Raw genomic sequence first — 21,484 nt, 5'->3', positions numbered from 1 at the left:
TCAGGAGTGAGTTACAAAATTATCCCTTGCCCATCTTATTTGAATGTGACAATATGTATCCGCTCCCTACTTGAAACTTTATTAAATGTATTATCTTCTCAATAAAATAATTTACATTTTAGAATCCAATATGGCCACCGACTACAGTGTCAATTCTATGGAACAAGAAAGATTGTCACTTTCCTTGAAAGCAAGATGATGAACCAGACATTTCTTTCATTATTTCAAAAGGACACAGAACAAGGTCTCGTATGGCAAAGTTTGGAAAGATTTTAAGAAATTTTAAATTTTTCAAAAAGAAAATTTGTCCCTGAGGGTGCCTACAGTTAACAATATAACAGCAAACAGTTTCAGAGAGACATAACATGAATGATTCAATAATGGTGTTCATACATAAAAAGTTACAAGATTTTGGATAATTCAGAAGAAAGTTAACTTGCAAATTTCTTAAGACTTACTGTTTCTCCAGAAGTTAAGAGTAAAATCTTCAAAGTGGGAACATTTTTGACATGATTTCTTTCATAAACAAAGCAAACTTGTTCAAAAAATGTGACATCTGGTACAAGACTCCCACAAATTCTATCAGGTGAATTTTTTAAATTTTAAAACGGCTTCTGCACATATAGTGTACCCAAATTCTGTGATTGCTAGCAAGTTTCACCAGGTAGTGTGTTTGAAATGTTGGATCAGTCCCTTAAATACAAGCACAGAAAAAGAAAGAAACCAGGTGCTAGTAGAACCATGATTTTTTTGTGATTTTTTTTGTGAATCAAAGGCAGAAATGTTTTCAAATGTGTATTTCTTGAGATCTCATTGGTATATATTTGATTTATATGATGAATGACAAGTGTGAGATAACTAAACAACACGACAAAAGCTCTTTTTGAGAGATATTTAACTCTGGCAATGGAGGTCTCGATTTACTAGAATTAACACAAACATTGTTGGAACATATTGGTGTAAGCTATTGAATGGACATTGGTTTAATTGTACTGTCAGTAGGGTGACATTTCTGATGACATCCGTGATCTTGCAGAGTATATTTTAGGAAACTTCCTATGTTTACACCATTTTGAACACAGGATGGTCAGATTCACACAACAGAGGCACCACTATTACCTAATTGTGTAATCTACCACATTGAACAACAATAGTGTAGGTTTCTGTCTATCTTAATAAACCAAGACCTCCATTGTCAGAGTAGTACTAAGTAATACTTTTCTATGTAGTACTAGTACTATAGTATGTAGTAGTAGTAGTAGTAGTAGTAGTAGTAGTAGTAGTAGTAGTAGTAGTAGTAGTAGTACATGTAGTCGTGAAAGGGAAAGGATACCTTATAGATTCACAAAATTAATGTATAATGAAAACTTGGATGTTAAACAAGGTAAAATGCATAGGTTTCATTCACTGTATGTGACTTGTTAGGACGGAGCTGTAAGCCAAACTAATAATAGACAGAAATGCCATATGAGCCTTATATGGCAACTTCTCTTAAATGTGTTGTCGACTTTCTATTCTTATTGTAATTGAATACCAATACAGACAGTCGGCAATACATTTACCAGAAGTTCCCTAACAAGGCCCGTACATCACTTTTGCGTAAGCTCAGACCAATACCAACTACATCCTGAGAAGTGAAAGTGAATGAATCCTTGAACACATTTCATCTCATCTAACTTCCAAATTTGAATTAAACAGTAAATTCACGTGCTTTGGGTCACATACTAAAAATCTATATTTTTATCATAAGGTCAAGTTACATGTTGTACAATATTAAGTAAACATTTGAATTTTAGGTATTTTTTAGTGAGGCTAGTTATAAATCTTGAATTCTGTTTCACTTCACTGATATGAAGAAATGAAAATTTTCAGTCTTGTACCCATGTATAAATTAACCAGGATGTTAATAGTTGTCATTTGTCATTCATGCATCCTGAATCTGCCTTGTCACAAGATGAATACGGAGAACTGAGAAGTAATTTAGCATTATTGTTGACTTATGAATGTGAATTTTTACCTGCGTGATTACAGCAATGAGCATGAAAATACTAATTACAGTCTTTGATCATCTTTATCATCATCATCATCATCATCATCATCATCATCATCATCATCATCATCATCATCATCCTCATCCTCACCACCACCACCACCACCACCACCACTATAATCATCATCTGAAATTGTATTCAGATATTTTTTTTGAATAATTTTACATGCATAGTGGTGAGATCAATAATTCAGTGTGGATAAAAATGTAAATTCTTTAATTTGAATTAATTGAATTCTTTTAGTTTAGGGGTAGGGGTGGGGGTTTGGACAAATCAGTTCTCATCCAACAATAGAATTTTACTTTTAATCTGGCGGGAGGGGTCTGAGGCCTAAATTAAAAAGAAAGTAGATTTTTTTTATCCTACATTGAACTATTGATCTCGTACCGTACAGATTTGTAATCTTTATTAGCAGAGCTGTTGATCTATCCATCTTCCTGCCTGTTAGCTCTCACTTCTTTGCTTTCTATACAACTTAATTTTATTAGATATTTTGTGTAGTATATCTTGAATTGAGTCTATTCAGATTTATCCAGGCAGGATGACATCTACAGTGTCTTTACATTTTGTGAAAATTTGAGATATGGTAGATTAACTGCATGTTCAAGATATCCTCTTAAATTGCAAATTCAACTGCATTGGTATTTTGTGCAAAAAAAAAATGATTTCTGCAATTTCCTATTTTGACTGAATCTTTATTAGGTATATTTTGATCTAAGTAAACAATGTTCATTATGATGCTAGCAAGTGTATGATCACAGGGAGCAGGTGGCATGCATATGAAGATTTTACAAATTGGTTTACTACTTAATATTCAATAAAAAAAAATGATATAATGTTGAGTTCTTTAAATTCTTAATTCTTAATTATTATAGCTATTATAAGCTAATTCTCAACGAATACACATAGGTGTTCATTGCTGAACCATAAAATATTTTGTACACATTCATGTAACTCTCAAATGGTGTGAATTTAAAAGATTAGTAAGAAATTGTGCAAATCTTTGCATACATCCTTTGCATGCCTCCTGCTCCCTGTGGTATGAAAAAAAACCTGCTACAGCAGCTGTGATGTAGTCTCGCTGCCAGACTCGAGACTATCGTCCCTAATCTGTTTACCGAGCGGCACAGCCGTGAGAAGAGAGGGACTCTTCTCGTGGCTGCGCCGCTCGGTAAACAGATTAGGGACGATAGTCTCGAGTCTGGCAGCGAGACTAGCTGTGATGTACATTATACTTAAAATTTACACATCATAATACTGTCAAATCTTCATTATCAAGTTCATTTTCATATCTCAGTAAAAAGGGTAATGAAGGGTGCATTATACAAAATATGATACAACTATTCGACTGGTTTTGAAATGCATGGGTTTATGAAGACCTTTGTACTTGGTGAATAATATTATGTAATATCAAGATAACACTTATTTTATTAAAACATATTATCTTTGACATTACAGTAAAATGACAGAACACAGTTTGACAAACGAGCAGTAGTGTGGTGTACCAGCTCTGATATTTGCATGATGTGTCTGCAGTATTTTGTCACCATACATACATACCAAGCAAAGAAAGTTAAAAGACATTTACAGCAGAAAAAACAAGAAAATAACAAGTGTAAATACTACAGTACTGGCCCACACTGGCACTCTATGATATGGTGTTCTGTTACTAGTATTACCTGAAGCAGAAATTACACTCCTAGAAGATTATCAGATTGTGTGTGTTCGTGTGATATTGTGTACTTGGAAAGCTTATTGTGTGATAAGTATTGTGTACATGGAATGCTTGTATGTGCATTTGCATACAGGTATGCAGTAATGTGTACAGTACACCATTAGTATACACGTACACATGCAGGTATACCATACGTAATAATAGTTCATATAAATATTTGTAGTAGAGTTTACAACAAACATCTCGTCTACAATGTATATACTCTTTCTATGTTATATGCTTTACAATTGTTCTAAACTAGTTTTCACAGACAGACATCTGTGTTAATTCATAATTATGTATTTGAATAATGTACAAGCCGGGAAGTATTCAGTCTAGTCTGAGATTATTTTGAGAGTAAAATTTGATGGCTTGCTATTTCTGTTTCAATTGAAATAAAGAAATGCAACCAATTGTATCTGGACTTCTTTCTCATGACTATATGAAAGGAGTGGTGAATATTTTTCAAAAGTGACCATGTGGATGTGAAATGGGTATAATTATTTTACACATTTTTAATTAATAAAACAACTTCACTATTTATTGTTACATAATTTATGTACCAGAGATTACTAGCACTACTGTGGAATACCAACAAATGTGCATTAATTTGCATATCATTTGCATATAGGTATACAAAACATTGCATACCTGCATGCAAATGATATGCAAATGAGTGATCATTTGTTCCTTGTAAATGTTATCACATGATTCTCTTGTATGATTTTTAAATTGCTATTTGGATAAAACATATGAAATAATAACATAACACCTTGACATGTGAGTGCCAGTGTGAGTACTAAGGGTGTATACACTAGTGCTTGCGGCGTTTTGTTCTGCACTTCCATATGGCTGCAGAGAACATTGCAAGCAGTCGTACGGTACCCCTTGTGTGAAACACTTGCACTCAACATACAATATGGGTTCTGTCACATATTTCACTTGAAAAAAAAAAAGTAACTAAATGTTAGTAACTAAATAAATTACAAAACATTTTAAGGGTAAAATGTTTTGTTTTTGTATGCTGTGCAGGAAGTGATGTATCTATAAGTAAACTGTATAGGTATACAAAACTAATTGCTTCGTCTTGCCCAACATGTCATGCATCTGTTTTGCTTCCCCATACATACAATTTTGATTTTATAAATAATTATGTATTACATAGATCACCTTGCATGATATTTTTTTGCAATTTACAGAGTTATAAACTCAGAATTGGTTTCTGTTTCACATTGTTTTTCAAAACAGTAAAGTTTGTTTTATCAAATTAAAAACCCGAAATACTTATTTCTCATCCATGTAGCCACTCTAAATGGTCACACTGTCATTTTGGTATTAATGCAAACACCATAGTAGGTATACATGACAGGAGTAGTTGTGCTACCCAATGTATGACTTCTAGCCCACATCATGGTAGTTTCCCCTAGGTATAAATACACACATTACAAAGGTATACTATTAGAATTAAATTTCTTATACTTCCTTTTTCTATTTGTGTTTGTGTTTGTGTAAATTTATATAAGGCCATCAAGGATTGTTGATGAGTCAAAGAACTAAATATTCCAAGTACAAGAAAAAAAATAATATAAAAATTATAAAAGAAATGACAGCCAATGCAAATTTTAGTTCATTCTTTATTCTGTGACAGAGATAATTAAAATGAAAATTGAACCATATACTGGTGATGATTTTAATAAGATGTAATAGTACAAGTGTTATTATATATATACACACACTAAGCGGTTTTATTTGAACATATATAATAAACAGTAAAGTATTTCTGGCCAAGACATTTCGCTCAGGCTTTGCTGAGCTGCCTCAGTAGGCCCAATCCATCACGTATGTCCAGTCATGTGACCCCAAAATGGTAATCAGAACAATTGCTATTTGCGGTTTATTCCATTATATGTGTGTGTGTGTGTGTGTGTGAGTATGTGTGTGTGTGCGTGTGCGTGTGTATAATATATATATGTGTGTGTATATATATATATACACATACAAACTCAGTAAAAGTCTGCTGGAGTAAACAGTGCTCAATACATATGTATATGTACAATGGTATAAAAAAAAACAATATCAAGCAAGATATTCAGGGGCCATTACACATACTTGTTTCATGTTGTTGTGATCATCCACAGACGGCATGATGATAGCAACAGCGTGAAACACTGAAGTGTAACAAATGAACTGTGGTTTCACATGAATGCATACTATTCACCTAAAGTGAAAGTAAGAAATGAATGGAGAGATAAAGCGCCTTTAGAATATATAATAGTATAAAGAAATACTCATCATACTGTGTGGTTCAGGTTACCTGACCCCACCTAGTTTTTCACTGCCGACCTTAAGCTTTTTAAAACATATTTAAGAAAAAACAACATAAAATCACAAAAATTGTGAAGTCGCACCAGAAACAGTGGAGGTGGAAATTGACATCAACGTAAAAAGACAGTATAAAACTGTTCTTCCAATCTGTAATGGCTGTACATCTGATGGGAAGAAACCAATAACATAGAGGCTGTATGGAAAACAACGGAAAACATATCTAACTGAACTTATAGACACCCACACATGAAAAAAAATCAAAAAATCAACAAAAAAAATCTACCTACCCCACCTATTCTAAAATTGAGCGTAATCAGAAACACACAATTATTTTTTGTAGGCCTTTGATAAGTTTGTCACTATCTGACTGAAGACACCATTATATTATTCATGTAATTTAAATTGCCATTTTGGGTTTCCATATTTATTGAATAATATTTACATATTAATCAAATAATTTGCATAAAATATACATGTTGATAAAGCACACAATCAGGATATAACCTCACCTATCCATTTTTTTGTTTCTCATTCTAACATTTTATGAAAAACAGGAACAAGGAAAAAAATGATACTTTCAATTCATAATTGTGAACAATTTGAATGGTCCTGAATTTCACTGATGAATGCTAATTTTTTGCCAATTGAGGTGTGCACTTGTGTTGTACATCATCGTTTTATCGTTAGTGATGTGTTTCATCAGTGATGTTTTGGTATGATCTGGCCACCTGAGAGCTGAGTATGTTTAGATTATTTGGTCACATGCATTCATGAAATATATACGGTAGGTCAGATGATAAGAAACAGGAACACAATATTACGCCACCCATTAATATCTGTACTCACGTTCTACAATTTCTATTTTTCAAACATGTTGTATTATGCCAATAGGTTCAACACACTGAGTGGGATGCAGCAGTATACATGTATGTGCAAAATTCAAGGGACACATCAAACCACCTTATTTGAATGAAAATGCAGAGGGGAAAATGAAACTGTCATATAAAAGCATAATTTGCATAATAATGATTTGACTTAATGTGTATATTAATCAATTTATTTGTTTAAAATTAACTGACGTGAAAAATTATGATTCCATTGGCATTGGGAGATAAATATGATTTCTGTTCAATTCAAATCAATAATTTACTCAAAGAAAATTGAATAGAACCTATAAATTATTGACTAAAAATGTATACACAATAGTATAATGGAATAGATTTATCTATATTTCAGGATGTTATGTTTAAAATCGGTTTCACTTCTGAGTTGGTTGTTTCCCTATACAGTCAAGCCGTTAATACAGTAGTACAGCAGACCACAAATATAAATCAAGCCACTTATATGTACACAGGTCATGGGAGATGTTAATTACATAGTGCAAAGTTCCCTTCCTACCAACCATATGTTAACTTTGTGTCTACTTGAAACAGCGGATAAGGGTAGACTTGTGTTATCATGTGTTTCTCACCTTAACACCTGTAAAATGATTGGTCAGTCAGTCAGTTGGTTAATGTTCTATTTATATTATTGTCTGTCAGTGTAATGTTATACTCCCTGGTGTTTTAATTGTAAACAAATTGATAAGACCAATGTCAAAGGCTGTCTAGCCTACTAGACATGTTTACATTACAAACACATGCAGGAGCACTCACACACACACACACACACACACACACGCACAGGACATGCATGCATGCATGCACACACACACACACACACACACACACACAACTAGCAACTTCACTTAAAACTGTTCTGTGACATGTAGCAAGCCATGTGCGTGTCCTGTGCATGTGTGCATATGGGCGTGTGCATGTGTGTGTGCGTGTATGTGAGTGCTACCGCATGTGCTTATAATGTAATGTAATGTAAATATGTCTAATGATGGTTGATTTTCATCTGATGAAACAGATTGTCATTTCAGTGATGTTTTGTCAACAGAGGAACTGATCATCACAAGTGAGTAAGTTTTTGCACAGCTTGTGACAGGCAAACTGAGATGGTTGAAAGAATTATGTTGTACCTTAACCCAGATCTAATTTCCTTGCTCAACATGTTAAAGAAATCATATGTAAAGCCGTACAAAGTTTAATGGGTTGGTTAATACTCTGAACTTCCTGTTTGTACCACTATTTATTTGGCATAAAAGAGAAGTTAGTTCATGCAGCAAGAACTATTAAATGCTAGTAAATGAAAATACTCATTACACACACAGACAGACAGACAGACAGACAGAATCCTAGCCAAGCACATTGAAAAGTGATAAGTATTGCTATACAGTAATTGTTTTACAGTACAGTAGAAACAGGCTTCTAATGAAACAGGTTGTTATATAATCGGACTTGTATACGTTTTCCTACTGATACCCAATATGATGATAGTTGACTACTTGCAACTGTGCATATATATATATATATATATATATATATATATATATATATATATATATATATATATATATATATATATATATATATATATATATATATATATATATATATATATATATATATATATATATATATATATATATATATATATATATATATATACACACACACATTGTATATTGTTTACTTTGTGTCTGTAGTTGTCTGAGTTTGCAAAAAAAAATAAAAAAAATTTCATGTCACGTAAGTGAAATGCCAAAGTAACCCTGTTTGTGCTGTAACACATACTGACATGAAGCCATATTTTAAACCAGGAAGTATGTAAACTACATTAAAACAACACACCACTGAATGTTGGTGTATATTTCACTGTAAGGGTATGTTAAAATGGGACAAACTGAGTTTATAAACTTTTTACTCAGGTGAAAATACTTACAGAAAATCATATTCAAGTATAATGTTAGGGTTGATATACCATTATGATTATCTCTTTTGGCATTGTTAGAACAGTTGATTGCATACCAAGGATTTTATTAACATTTGTTGATACATGTGATAAATATATCAGTGAATCATCTACTGGTTTTATCTATAATACCAGGTTTGAGGTCAGTCAATTGTGAGTGGTAGTTAAGTATACTTCAGTAAGTACAATACTGCGAGTGAGTACCTCTTAAATATGCAGCCAAAAATACACCCAAGTACATATAAACTCAGCTTGTGCCCCTTAAGACAGACTAGTTTTTATAGGTTGGCTTTTTGGTTGGTTTTATGAAGGCTATCAAAAGAGTACAGGAAAGGGTACACAAGTTTTATGGTTCTGTGTGTAAACATGGGTATGTGTTTCCTTCTTCTAGAATGTACCGGTAGTACTTTTTTTTATCAGCAGTAAACGAGTACAAAAATGGATTGGATCTTCAGCAGGTTTTTCAAGATTTTTTTTCCCTAACTTTTGTCATATCCCCATAAAATGATAGAAGAATTAGTAGTAATGTATTGAAACAATTTGGCAAAGCATTTAGTTTTCATGAAGTCCCCCCCCCCAAAAAAAAAAAAAAAAAAAAAAAATAAATTATGTTTATAATGAGCTTCTCGATTTGTGGTGATCATTCTGATCAGTGGGGACACATGATTTAAGGATATACATGAAGGGGTGTCAAAGTTTCATGTGTTAACTAGAAAGGGGTGTGTCATTGTAAACACCACTGGAAAGTGGGCAGAGATTTAATTACTTGGAATTAACACACTCCTATTTTTCAACAACTGAACAAATGACATCAGCACACTCCTTATGTTCATTTCACCTGAAACCTGAGAATCTGTTTTATTACTATACAGTTGCATTACATACATACATACATACATACATACAGTATAACATTAATAATTCACTGAACTGTCCTGGTGTTTGACCTTTGAACTTTCACCTTTATGGTAAAGTAAACACATTTATCTGAAGCACTGTACATTCTGTTAATATATAACACGACTGTCAGAACCTTTGACAACTAATACCTTCTCAATCGTACACATAAGCCAGGCAGCACTTCACATATGTTCAGATATTTGGGGATTTCTTGCTAGGGTTTGTGGGAAAACTTTCTGTGATGACATCATGATTACCCCTATCTCTAATATCAAGTGTCAAGACAAATGAATTAGTGTAAAAATGACACTACCAGAGGATTTCCCATAAACCCTTGCAGAATATCCCCAAATTGGCTGAAGATATGTGATTGCTGCAGGGTCAAGATTTCATAGATGCGTAAGTTACCGAGGTGCTATTTTATCACCCAAAATCATATGCAAGTTGGTTGACAGAAGTAACCAATACAAGAGTACTTATTAAAGGCAGAAATTACTCAGACTGGATTTTCCGTTCAACTAAAACTCTTTACTTGTCATTCATTCTGACCACAATCCTTGGTGAAATGTTTGTATTGAGTACACTGTAACCTCTCTAAAACAAACTTTGTTATAGTGAGCATTCTGTTATTACAAACACCCCTTTCAATTCCCTAAAAGGAAGATATACATACATGCTTCACTATAAAGAAGACCCCCCTTTTTCATGTACCCCAATAGTTGACTTTCCAGGGTACCCCGAGTATGGTCAGGTGACAACCATTCCCCTGAGTAGCAAAAGCAAACCCCAGCATGTACAGCATACATGTCATGATTGTATGGGTATGCAGTACCCTCTAAAGATAGCCAAATTTTGCTGTCAAAATGAGAAAAAAAATGAGATTTCTTGCGAGTCACCACATAGTGAAGGGATAGGGGAACACCAAATCTTGGTGGGTCACTAGAAATTCTGTGCATCAGTGGCGCATCAAATTGACTTAGAGGGCACACTGATGGGGGAGATACACAGTGCATCTTGGAACCAGCAACAATTTGTAATAAAGAGTTTACAGCATACATCACTGGTGTTGAACTGACACATTCATCTTAAGTATAATACTATATAAGATGACTACACAATACAATCTCACATCAATCCATCCTTCTCTGTTCTCATCTCAAAGTGTTCCGTGAGATGTTGCCCTGACAATCATTTTGAACATACGCAGGAAAGTCATTCATTCAAAACATGATTCTTTTATATAGATCATATTAAAGTTCACTATATATTACAAACGACTGGAAACAAATGAGAGAAAAATTGCATGCACTGACTCCACAAATTACGTCCATTAGGATTTACTCAAAGTTTTTTTTTTTTTAAATCTCTCTCAAATCCACTGTTTACTGGTATACATTATTAGAATATTGAAATACGAAAATGTTATGGCGTTGTTTGTCCATAATCTTAACTTAAAAAAAATACAACTGGCCAATCAGCAGTTGGTTTCAATGAGAAGCCTTTTGAAAGGTTCATGCTGACTGGTTAATAATAAAGTATATGGGTTGCTGCTTGCATATGCTGTCCAATCAGGAAGAGCCTTTGAAAGGGCTTCGTGTCAACCCAACAGTTGGCTTTTAAACAAACCTAAAGAACACTAGACCCAGCCTTCTGACAATACTGCATTGTTGTCTTAACAACCACAGTATCAAACACAGGCCTCGTATCCCTTGATATGTATAAGATTGCAGCGGACAGCTACATTTTGCTGGTGTGCAACATACACATACTCAATTAGGTAGTGTTCTTTAGATTTGCTGCTCATCGCAAATTAATAGACACATTCTTTATGACCTCTTTTGTCTTAACAGTTTTTTTTAAAGAAAAGTTGTTTGGCCAAAGTTCTAGCGAAGACATTGACAAGAGCGCCCTCAGTGGCTATTTCTTATTCTGACTTTGTTTTGCATAACACCGTCCTGGAGGAATACTGAGAAACATTCCATTTTGAAAGAATGCAGTATTTGTTGTTTTTGACTTTCTTTCCCTGTTTACAAACGATAAAAATACATACAGAGGTATAGTGTATGTGTATGTGTATGTGGAATTTGGCAGAAATGAAACATCCACACGATATAAAAAATAATTTCCAGGTAAAAATGAAATATTTCAGAGTGAGGTGAACTTTTATACAAGTCAGTATACAGAACCTTGTCATTTGAGATGTTACAACAATGTTCAACTAACTGTATCTCTAAGTCTGTCTCAAGCTGTGCTTAAACTACCTACTAGCAACAAATTCTCTATTGATCACAGTGTAATCTTTCACTCACTAATGTTTAATTGTAAACAAATTGTTGATAAGACCAAGGCTGACTTGTCACTCCACAGATAATGACACACATACACTCTCTCACTTCACTCAGACTAATAAACAAACAACTCCAACAATCGATGTTAAATTAGCAACTAGAACACAATACAACATTGCAACTTTGTTTATTATACCAGATTAGATATCCCAGTGTCGCTATCCTGACGACTCTACTTAAAACTCCAAGGGCGAAATGTACACTAATTAAACATCAGGGAGTGAAAGAGTTGTGATCAATAGAGAAACTTGCTGCTAGTTGGTAGTTTTAGCACAGCTTGAGACAGACTAAGAGATACAGTTAGTTGAACATCGTTGTACTATACAAACACTAAAATACAGAACAATCCAGTCTAAAAAATATCAAGACAACACAAAATATATGATTTGTATATTATATAGAATTACAGGTAAACATCAATATTCCATTGATAAAAACATAATTACTTTACAAATTGGACCAGTGCAACTATCTCAAAGGTAAGTTTGTTTTTGGGACACTGTGAGAAATGGGCTACGGATGTCACTTCTCACAGCAACGACGACATGGTGGAATGTACGCATACAGATTTATGGAAGGCAGCAGAATTAGATGAAAATGTTTTTAATATCCATTTTGGTAAGTGTAAGGGAAACAAAGGCGAGCTGAGGCTGACTTTGTCCTAGCTGCCTCCACCACTCAACTAAACTTATTCAAATTAACCATGACCCGAACTCTGTACACTGGGGTAGGGAATTCTGGGTATGGTTGTAAATTACCTATGCTGATGTCATCAGTGCTTCTATCCATCTTTCTGCCTATTGTTTCTCTACCGAATCGACCTGCACGGTAGAAACAATAGATATAGACACTAATGCTCTTGGTGACATCAGTATAGGTAATTGGCCATCATAACCAGAATTCCCTACCCCAGTCCTGTAAGGTAGAAATAATAGATACAGACATTAATACTCTTGGTGACATCAGCATAGGTAATTGGGCACCATACCCAGAATTCCCTACCCCAGTCCTGTAAGGTAGACATAATAGATACAGACACTTATGCTCTTGGTGACATCAGCATAGGTAATTGGGCACCATACCCAAAATTCCCTACCACAGTGTACAGAGGTCTTTCAGGGTTAATTTGAATAATTGTATTTCTCATTTTTTTAGAAGTCAGAGGTGGTGAAAGTGATTTTTCGTGGCTTACTGACATCAACTACACCAGTCAGGATGTGAATTCGATAAACTTTAAGAACACTGTCTCATCATTTCAATGATAAACTAGTGCTCATACCACAGACCCCCTTCCTTCTACTTTAACTTATAAAATGTAGACTTGCCTACATTATACAGTACTATTTATAGCCTTACCTCCAAATTATGCAATGTGCGTGTCAACCCATCTTTCCATTTTAACATCTACTCCATGCTTTCTCTTCAACAAATAATATTTGGCCACATCTCAATCGTACCTAATGCTACTTAACCCTACCCTTCCACATAACAATTACTATGTGGCTACCCTTCCATTCAAACTAATGCTAAGTATTCCTCTACCATTGATCTTAAATAATGCTATGTAGGCCCCCCCCCCCCCCCTTTCCATTTTGACAGATAGACAACGTGACAACCTCTCAATCTTACCTAATGCTATGTACCCTCCCTTCCCATGTACCCTCCCCTTCCATTTAACAACTACTATTTGGCCACCACTTCATTTTAACTGATATTAGTGTGTGTGTGGCATATCATACATGTCTGTAGTTTACAATGCTATGACCAACCCTCTATTGCCACTCATGCTATGTAGCATCCCCATCTCTACCCTGTGTCGGTACAGTTGGCAACTACCATCTGTTACAGTAAAGATACCATATATTGTACCAACGATGCAGGTCATGTCAACTGCACAGTCAGTTCTACAACTAGTTTAAAACTACCGACTTTTCATTTTTAAAGTAAATTTATCCACATTCTTGGTACCAAACTGTGGGTGAGGAATTTGAGATTGACCAAATCATGCAACCAAACTCTCTCCAGTGTTAGTAAATATATACAATGTACCCTGTTATTGTGTGTAGTAATACTTTCTGAGTAGTATTCCTGAGATGACATATGCAGATGGAGAATATATTGTCCATGGCTCCAACAATCAATGGCACTTGCAAAGGCTATAACACACAAGCAGTTCAAAAGTTTTTTTTTTAGCAAACCAAGACAGATTGAAAGTTCGATGCTTAAAAAACTTTGAACTGCTTGTGTGTTATACAACCTTTGTAAATCATTTGATCTACCAAGCTGATGAACATTTTTGGTATATTGGAAACGATGCAACGTTTTGATCTGTCTATTATGTAGACCTTGATCATGCAATAATTTATTCATTCAATGTTAAATTATGCAGATGTTGTGAAGACAAAAAAATTATGTAAAAGGGAAGCGATATCATAGAGACTTTTACCTAAATATGAGGACTTCACTTAGGAATTGCAATATCCCTTTTGGGATTTTGATGTGTATACTTCAAGGGTACATTGTTAATTTAAAGTGACCATATGGATGAGAAATACTATTAGGTATTTTGTATTTCTCATCAAAGAAACACATTCACTTTTAACACAAGTAATCAAACCACCATAATATGTATTTGGTATATGGTGAAGTGACAAACACATGCACAGAATTGGATGTTGTTAAGTGACTACGGTATACTTGTAACACCGTTTGAACTAATTTTGGATATTCCACTGGCATTCAGAATACATCAGTATTTTTTCACTTCAAGAAATATGAAGCGTTCAATATAGAAAACATACCAAATAACATCAACGAATCTCTATTTTTTTCTATTTGCTTTGCTTAATTTAATCAATATTCAAAAGTGAACTCTGGCCAAGTTTTTATACATACACTTCCAGTATATAACACAACAATTTTTTTTTTTTACAATTTTTTTTTAGCTTTTTACAATTAATGAGTTACATACACAGACATGATCCATGTTGTTTCAGAATGTTCTTCAAGCAAAACCATGGTAAAGTTGTTCTATTCATGGAAACTTGAAAAAGTTAATACCCATTTGTCATCTGTATGGCCACTTTAAGTTCTTTGTCATTAACTTAAGTTCGATTAAGTCCTGCAAACAGTATTATTACATGTATGTAAAAACCACTCAATTTTTCAAAAACACATTTCAAATTTTTAATTATCAGTACTGAATGCTGGGCGTACATAACCTTTGAACTCATATATTAACCTTTGAACTAATATTGACATTTGATCTCATATATTTACTTTATATAACTGATATAGAGACCTTTGAGAAAGTTGCAACTTGCATCAATTTCAAAATGTTGGTAACCAAACTTATGACAAAAATACCAAGTCTGTACTTTGAACATGTCTACAACTTTTTTTCTTCAAAAATGTAATAAAATGTTGATTCACAAAATGAATCCTTTATTTAAGTGTAGTGACAGTAATATGAAATTAACTGTTTAGGAATACGTGTAGCTAGACTCTCTCATCAGTCCTCGGGAGCACTGCAAAAAGGACTGTTTTGTGTGTATCGATGTCTACCGCATAATTGTACGTGAATATCATTGTACTGTGTGGGCCCGCATTGACTACATAGGGCTAATAATTTGTTGACCTTTTAATACTGCAATGCTAAATTCTATAACTTAGTGATCAGCACATTGCAGTAACAGGTCAACAAATGATTAGCCCTATGTAGTCGATGAGGACCCACGGTATAGGGATATTCGAGTACAATTATGCCGTCGATATCTGTACATACAAAACAGCCCTTTTAGCGATGCTCCCGAGGACTGTGAGAGAGTCTATCGTGCAGCGTATAAAGAGCTTCAAACAAAAAATAAACTTGTTATGACACATACAACCTGTTATTTCTTATTTTGAAATAAACATGATCACTACATGCATGTGCCTATTTTTAGAATGGTGCATTGTCTCTACTGTTTTGATTGGTCTATGATTGGTATGGTATCCTGATTAAAAATGAGAGCAGTAATATGATTGGTTGGTTTAGTCACTTATATTTGGGTCACCAATATAGGGATAAAATATCTAGATCAATAAAATACTCCAAAAGAAAGACCACTCTACCCACATAATATCAGTGCCACAAAGTGCTTAAAATGAAGAGAAACAGAAATAATAATTCGGGTTGGGATTTGAAATGATTAAGGGGTGAGATCAGTAGTTCAATATAGGATAACAAACTAAATTCTTTTACTTTGGAAGGGGGTGGGGGTGGGGGTGGGGATTGAGCCATTTTAGTTCATCATTATCCTACAAAAACAATTTTACTTTTTATGGATCTGTTTCATACCCCCAAACACACAAAAAAAAGTAAAATTGAGAAGTGGAAGAATTTTCGGTACAAAAAATGCATGGCACTGAAATAAAGTAAAGTGTCAGCAAAATAACAATTTTTTTCCTCACAACATACTGACTTTGTGTGTTCATAGCACTACATACTACTACATACTGATTTCAAATTGATTGTGCTGTCTGAAACAAATTTTCAATTTTGACCAATTTAGTGAGAAAGGGGGTATGAGGCCCAACTAAATGAATTTAAATTAGTTTTTTTGTTTCCTACATTGAACTATTGATCTTACCCCTAACTGGACTCCACCCAACATCTCCCACCTAAGAGTTCTTGCTGATTTCTATAACCAGCTCATCTAGTGTACAGATAGTCCATAGAGTTTGTCCTGTATTTACAATAAGTGGTATCCCTACCATTCATTCATTCATTCATTCATTCACAATATTGTACAGTCCGATTTTGCCTGCTCCGGATTACCATCCTGTTTTTCTATTTCTATAAGTATTGACCTAAAGACATCCACAACGCTCTGTAAGATAAAAAGAACAGATACACAAGTGGTAAGTGTCTGTACACAAGCTGTATGTAAAAATGACAAAATTGATTCTCAGATGTTATTTCCCCAATATTGTTCTTCGTTCAGCCAAGGAAATAACAAGTGACCTGAGGGGGGAGGAGAAGTGACAACCCTTAGGTCACAAGTATGTCAAAGGTTTTGAGATCAGGTTACATTTTTGATATACTCCACTAAGTCTCCTTAAAGCTGTTGAGCTTCGTACACTCATTATCAGGCACCATCTGATGTACCCTCAAATAACTTTGCGAGCTTGATAAATATTCACATCTTCATCTTGATCTTGACAATACAGTACGAGGTGAGATGTAATATTGTTATTACTTATTATAATACATGCAATCTTACATATTTTCTGAGTTGCAATCAATCACTCAATAAGTCAATGAAAAAAAGTTGTAGACTCCACTTGATTCCAAAAATATAGTTCTTGTCAATGGCGACAAATGAAGGGAAGGGGGGAAGGGCTAATCCTAACATGTCTTCTGTTTGTCCTTGGATACGTTCAGATTTGATGCTTGCCTTGTGTCCAACAGTAAAGACCTCCAGTCTGGGAGTAGATATTAGATTTTAAAAAAGCTCTGACAAAATTTTGTTCAGGTGAATTATATCAATTTAGGTCACAAACATCGGTCACACTCTACTGAATTACATGTAAACGGAGTCTGTGTTACTGTTGAGATAACAAGTTTGAGGAAGACAACTGTGTATGATTACTACAAGTTAGTATAACGTTATTTACTGAGAATTCAAATTCATTTCCCCCGAGGTCTTTACAGTCCAAAGTGTTCGTACAATGAGTACACTGTATATCAAGTCAAGGCCTGTATTAAACACAGACAAAGATGTTTGTCCATGCAGGCTCTGCACTAAACAAATGCTAAAGGTGGATATATTCTATCGGAAGTGGCAATAGTTCAGATGATATTATCTAGCAACTTTTGACCTTGTTTGCCTCTCAGGAAATGTCTGGAAATAAGTATTCTAGATAGAACAAGTCTAGAACTCAGTGCATTTGAACACATAGTGCCCCCCCCCCCTCCACCCCACCCACCACCAACCACTATTGTGGGGTTACTGATATCTGTAATAAGGTCCTACAATTCACTGGCAAATTCATAACATTATACATGGGAAAGTCTCCTCATGAGTAAATTGATGTTATTTAAAAGACGATACAATACAGGAGAAAATGGACATCGAAAACATACAGTTACACGACATTGATAAATGAGACAAGGTCAGTCTGACTAGATAGCCCTTTTTTCTGACAGTATGAATGATGACTTGGTCACATGATGGTGTCACAAAGAAATAAAAGGCAGCATTATAAAGCAAATATTAAAGGCTAAAGTGTGACAGTCAAGGTGAAAAGACACTTGAATAGAGTCTCAGTATATTCAACTTTTTTAGCTAAGGTAGAAAGCCAAGTTTCGGCTCTTTGACCTTGAAGGTGTTGGTCAAGGTTAAAGGCCAAGAACTCATCAGAAAGCTTACCATTGTGTGGGCGCAGATTCTTGAATAGCCTCCATATTTATCAATCTTTTGGAGACACATGTATATGTAACAGACAAAATGTGTATTTTTTATCACAAATGTGGCCACCATTTTGCCATACAGGTCACATGACAGTAACAAGTAGACACACCCTGTAGTATTTGACATTTGTGCCAGATTTGGTTGAAAAGAAATTGTCAGGTGTCACAGATATGGCTGACCATGGACAGACACAGACACAGACACACAGACATGCATGGATGAGCAGATGGACGGACATGAGTCATTCCTATAGCTACCGCCGACCTGTGTATGTTGGCGGCTAATAATTCACTTATTTGGACATCTTATTTGTATTTCAGAGTATTTTACAGCAATATCTACAAGTGTGATCACAATCTAATGGCAAGTGAAAAAAACTTTCAAACTTCACCTGCAAAGGTCATCCTCTGGTCAGCTGCTCGAAGCTTAAGCACTGCATTTGAGAGATGTATAAGGAATTTGCCAAATGTAGAGGTTTTCCATGAACCATTTATGGTACCTTCATACTTTGGAATGCTTGAGGAAAGGTTTGATGGGATTATCATGGATGGACAAACAGCCACCCAACCTAGGCCAGGAGTTTCATACCAGCAAACAAAAGTTAACATAGAGAGTGCCTGCCTTGGGGACAAGATAGTATTTGTAAAAGATGGTGCCAAGTTCATTATTAACCATCTTGATCAACTTCCAGTAGGACTACGTCATACATTCCTGATACGCCATCCAGCAAAGTCTGTTATCTCTTTCTATAATGGATGTTTAAAAGCCCAGGAGATGGGAGCACCTTTACAGTTCCACTCACCACATATGTCCATTGGAATTAAGGAGTTATCACAACTGTATGACTATGTTGTACGGGAGAAAATAGAGCTGAAACCTGTTATCATTGATGCTGATGATTTACAGCATAATCCGGCTATAATGATGAAGAAATATTGTGAAGCTGTTGGTATTCCTTACGATGAATCCATGCTCACTTGGGAAAAAAATATCTCAGGAAAATTCTTGGAAGACTTGAAAACAAGTGGTCCTCTGGAAATATGGTATAAGGAAGTTTTATCACGTGATGGTCTTCATCCAGCCATTCCTAGTGATGGATATACCATAGATGTCACTGGCTATCCCAAAGAGATACAACTTGCAATTCAGGAATGTTTGCCACTTTATGAAAAACTATATGAGCAGCATTTGCAATAGTCATGGGTCTAACCTCACACTTGCAGGATTAACATGTAAATATGTATTCTCATAGACTTGCAAGAATGAATTTAAATACAAAAATAGTGTCAATGGCATTGTAGCACAACTGTACAGTCTTTAAAAAATGTTCATCCACATTTTGATCCATGCAAGGTATAGGTGTTTAATTGCTGAATGACTATCCAGTTGCTTATCCCACCATGTTATCTTTGTAATATATGCGACCATCTGGCTGTTGCTATGAGTGTGGTCATGTTGCTGACATATTTGCATATATTTAGAATGTTTGTTCACTTGTCTATGAATCCCTGATGTTATCTTTGCAATATATGGGGTCATTTGGCTGTTGCGATGGGTGTGGTCTTGTTGCTAGGTAAATTTAAACATTTTTTGAATGCTTATTCATTTGTCTTTCAATTCCTGTTATCTTTGTAATATAATTATTTGGTAGTTGTTATGGGCGTGGTCTTGTTGCTAGGCAAAATTACATTACACTTTATGAATGCTTATTCACTTGTCTATTATTCCCAGTAATCTTTGTGAAATACATGACCGTTTGGCTGAATGTTTACTCACTTGCCTACTAGATGATGTTGTTATTTGACCAAAATATACTGCTATTTGGTTGTTGCTAAGGGTGTGGTCATGATTGCTAGGGCCAATTGTGTCAAAATATTTTGAAGAAAATTTTAGAAACATCTCACCAAATTTCAATCTCACTGATCAAGTACTTTTTGAGATGTACATTTTTGACCAAAATTCACTTCTTTACCCCCAATTTGGATTTTTTGCTAGATAACCGACTTCAGTGTTTAAGTTACGTACTGAGTTACCACAAGTTGTTGGTGACTTCACCTGTGTCCATCACTCACAATCAAAAACTTACAAATTGTTGTTGGTGTGCACACTCTATCAATACAATCACCTGGTATCATATGCAACTCAAAACAGTCTTTGAAGTGACCAAAGCTGACACACAAAAACTTTTCAAAACTTTTGCCTGATACTTCAGTCAATAGCTACAGTATTGTCTGTGACATTAATTGTCGAGTTTGTTGCAGAAGCTACACTTAGTCCAACTACATGGTGAGCTAACTAGGAGACATGGACTTAAGAAGAAGATCAAATATTAAGTGTCCTCAGTGTAGGTGGAAAAAAAATGTGTGCGTTTACAATAACATAGCCTCAGAAAATAGGGTAGCTACTAGTTATGTTGGGATTTTATTGTATTTTATTGTACCTTTTTATTTGTTTAATTTTTGAAAAAAATATTACTTTGACTCAAAACCAAATGAAATGCCAGTCAGAATACTCCTTCTGTGATAGTTTGATGAAGTATGTCCAGCACTGGGGAAAGAAAACAGACATACATGTTTTAAAATGTTTAGGGTTGATAGCGCAGCTTAAACTAGGGCCGATCGTGTTATTGGAAACCCACATTTTTTTACGCCTTATTTATAATTTGCTTGATTTTTAAAACAACTTCTTGTTCCACACCATCTGCTGCGCAAATTGTGCTATTATTGTGGAATTTGGAATTCCGGTGGACAGAATCCCTTTTAACCATGTGACAACAGTATGTTAAGTTAACAATGAACTTCTAACACCAATTTTATAGTTAACTCTAGAGTC

General features: G+C 34.7%; 1 protein-coding gene across 1 annotated transcript in view; it reads right to left on the bottom strand.

The window, feature by feature from the left end:
* Positions 1-15,936: 15,936 nt before the first annotated feature.
* LOC144447264 (GTP-binding protein Rheb-like) overlaps positions 15,937-21,484 on the bottom strand; it is a 34,661-nt gene continuing 29,113 nt past the window's right edge. The window contains exon 7 of the mRNA XM_078137176.1: positions 15,937-17,068. Within this exon, the coding sequence (XP_077993302.1) occupies positions 16,976-17,068 (93 nt within the window). The 3' untranslated portion in view covers positions 15,937-16,975. The remainder of the gene's footprint in view (positions 17,069-21,484) is intronic.

Source organism: Glandiceps talaboti, chromosome 16 (genome assembly GCF_964340395.1).
Source record: "Glandiceps talaboti chromosome 16, keGlaTala1.1, whole genome shotgun sequence".
Lineage (NCBI taxonomy): Eukaryota > Metazoa > Hemichordata > Enteropneusta > Spengelidae > Glandiceps > Glandiceps talaboti.
This window is presented reverse-complemented; position numbering and strand designations above follow the sequence as displayed.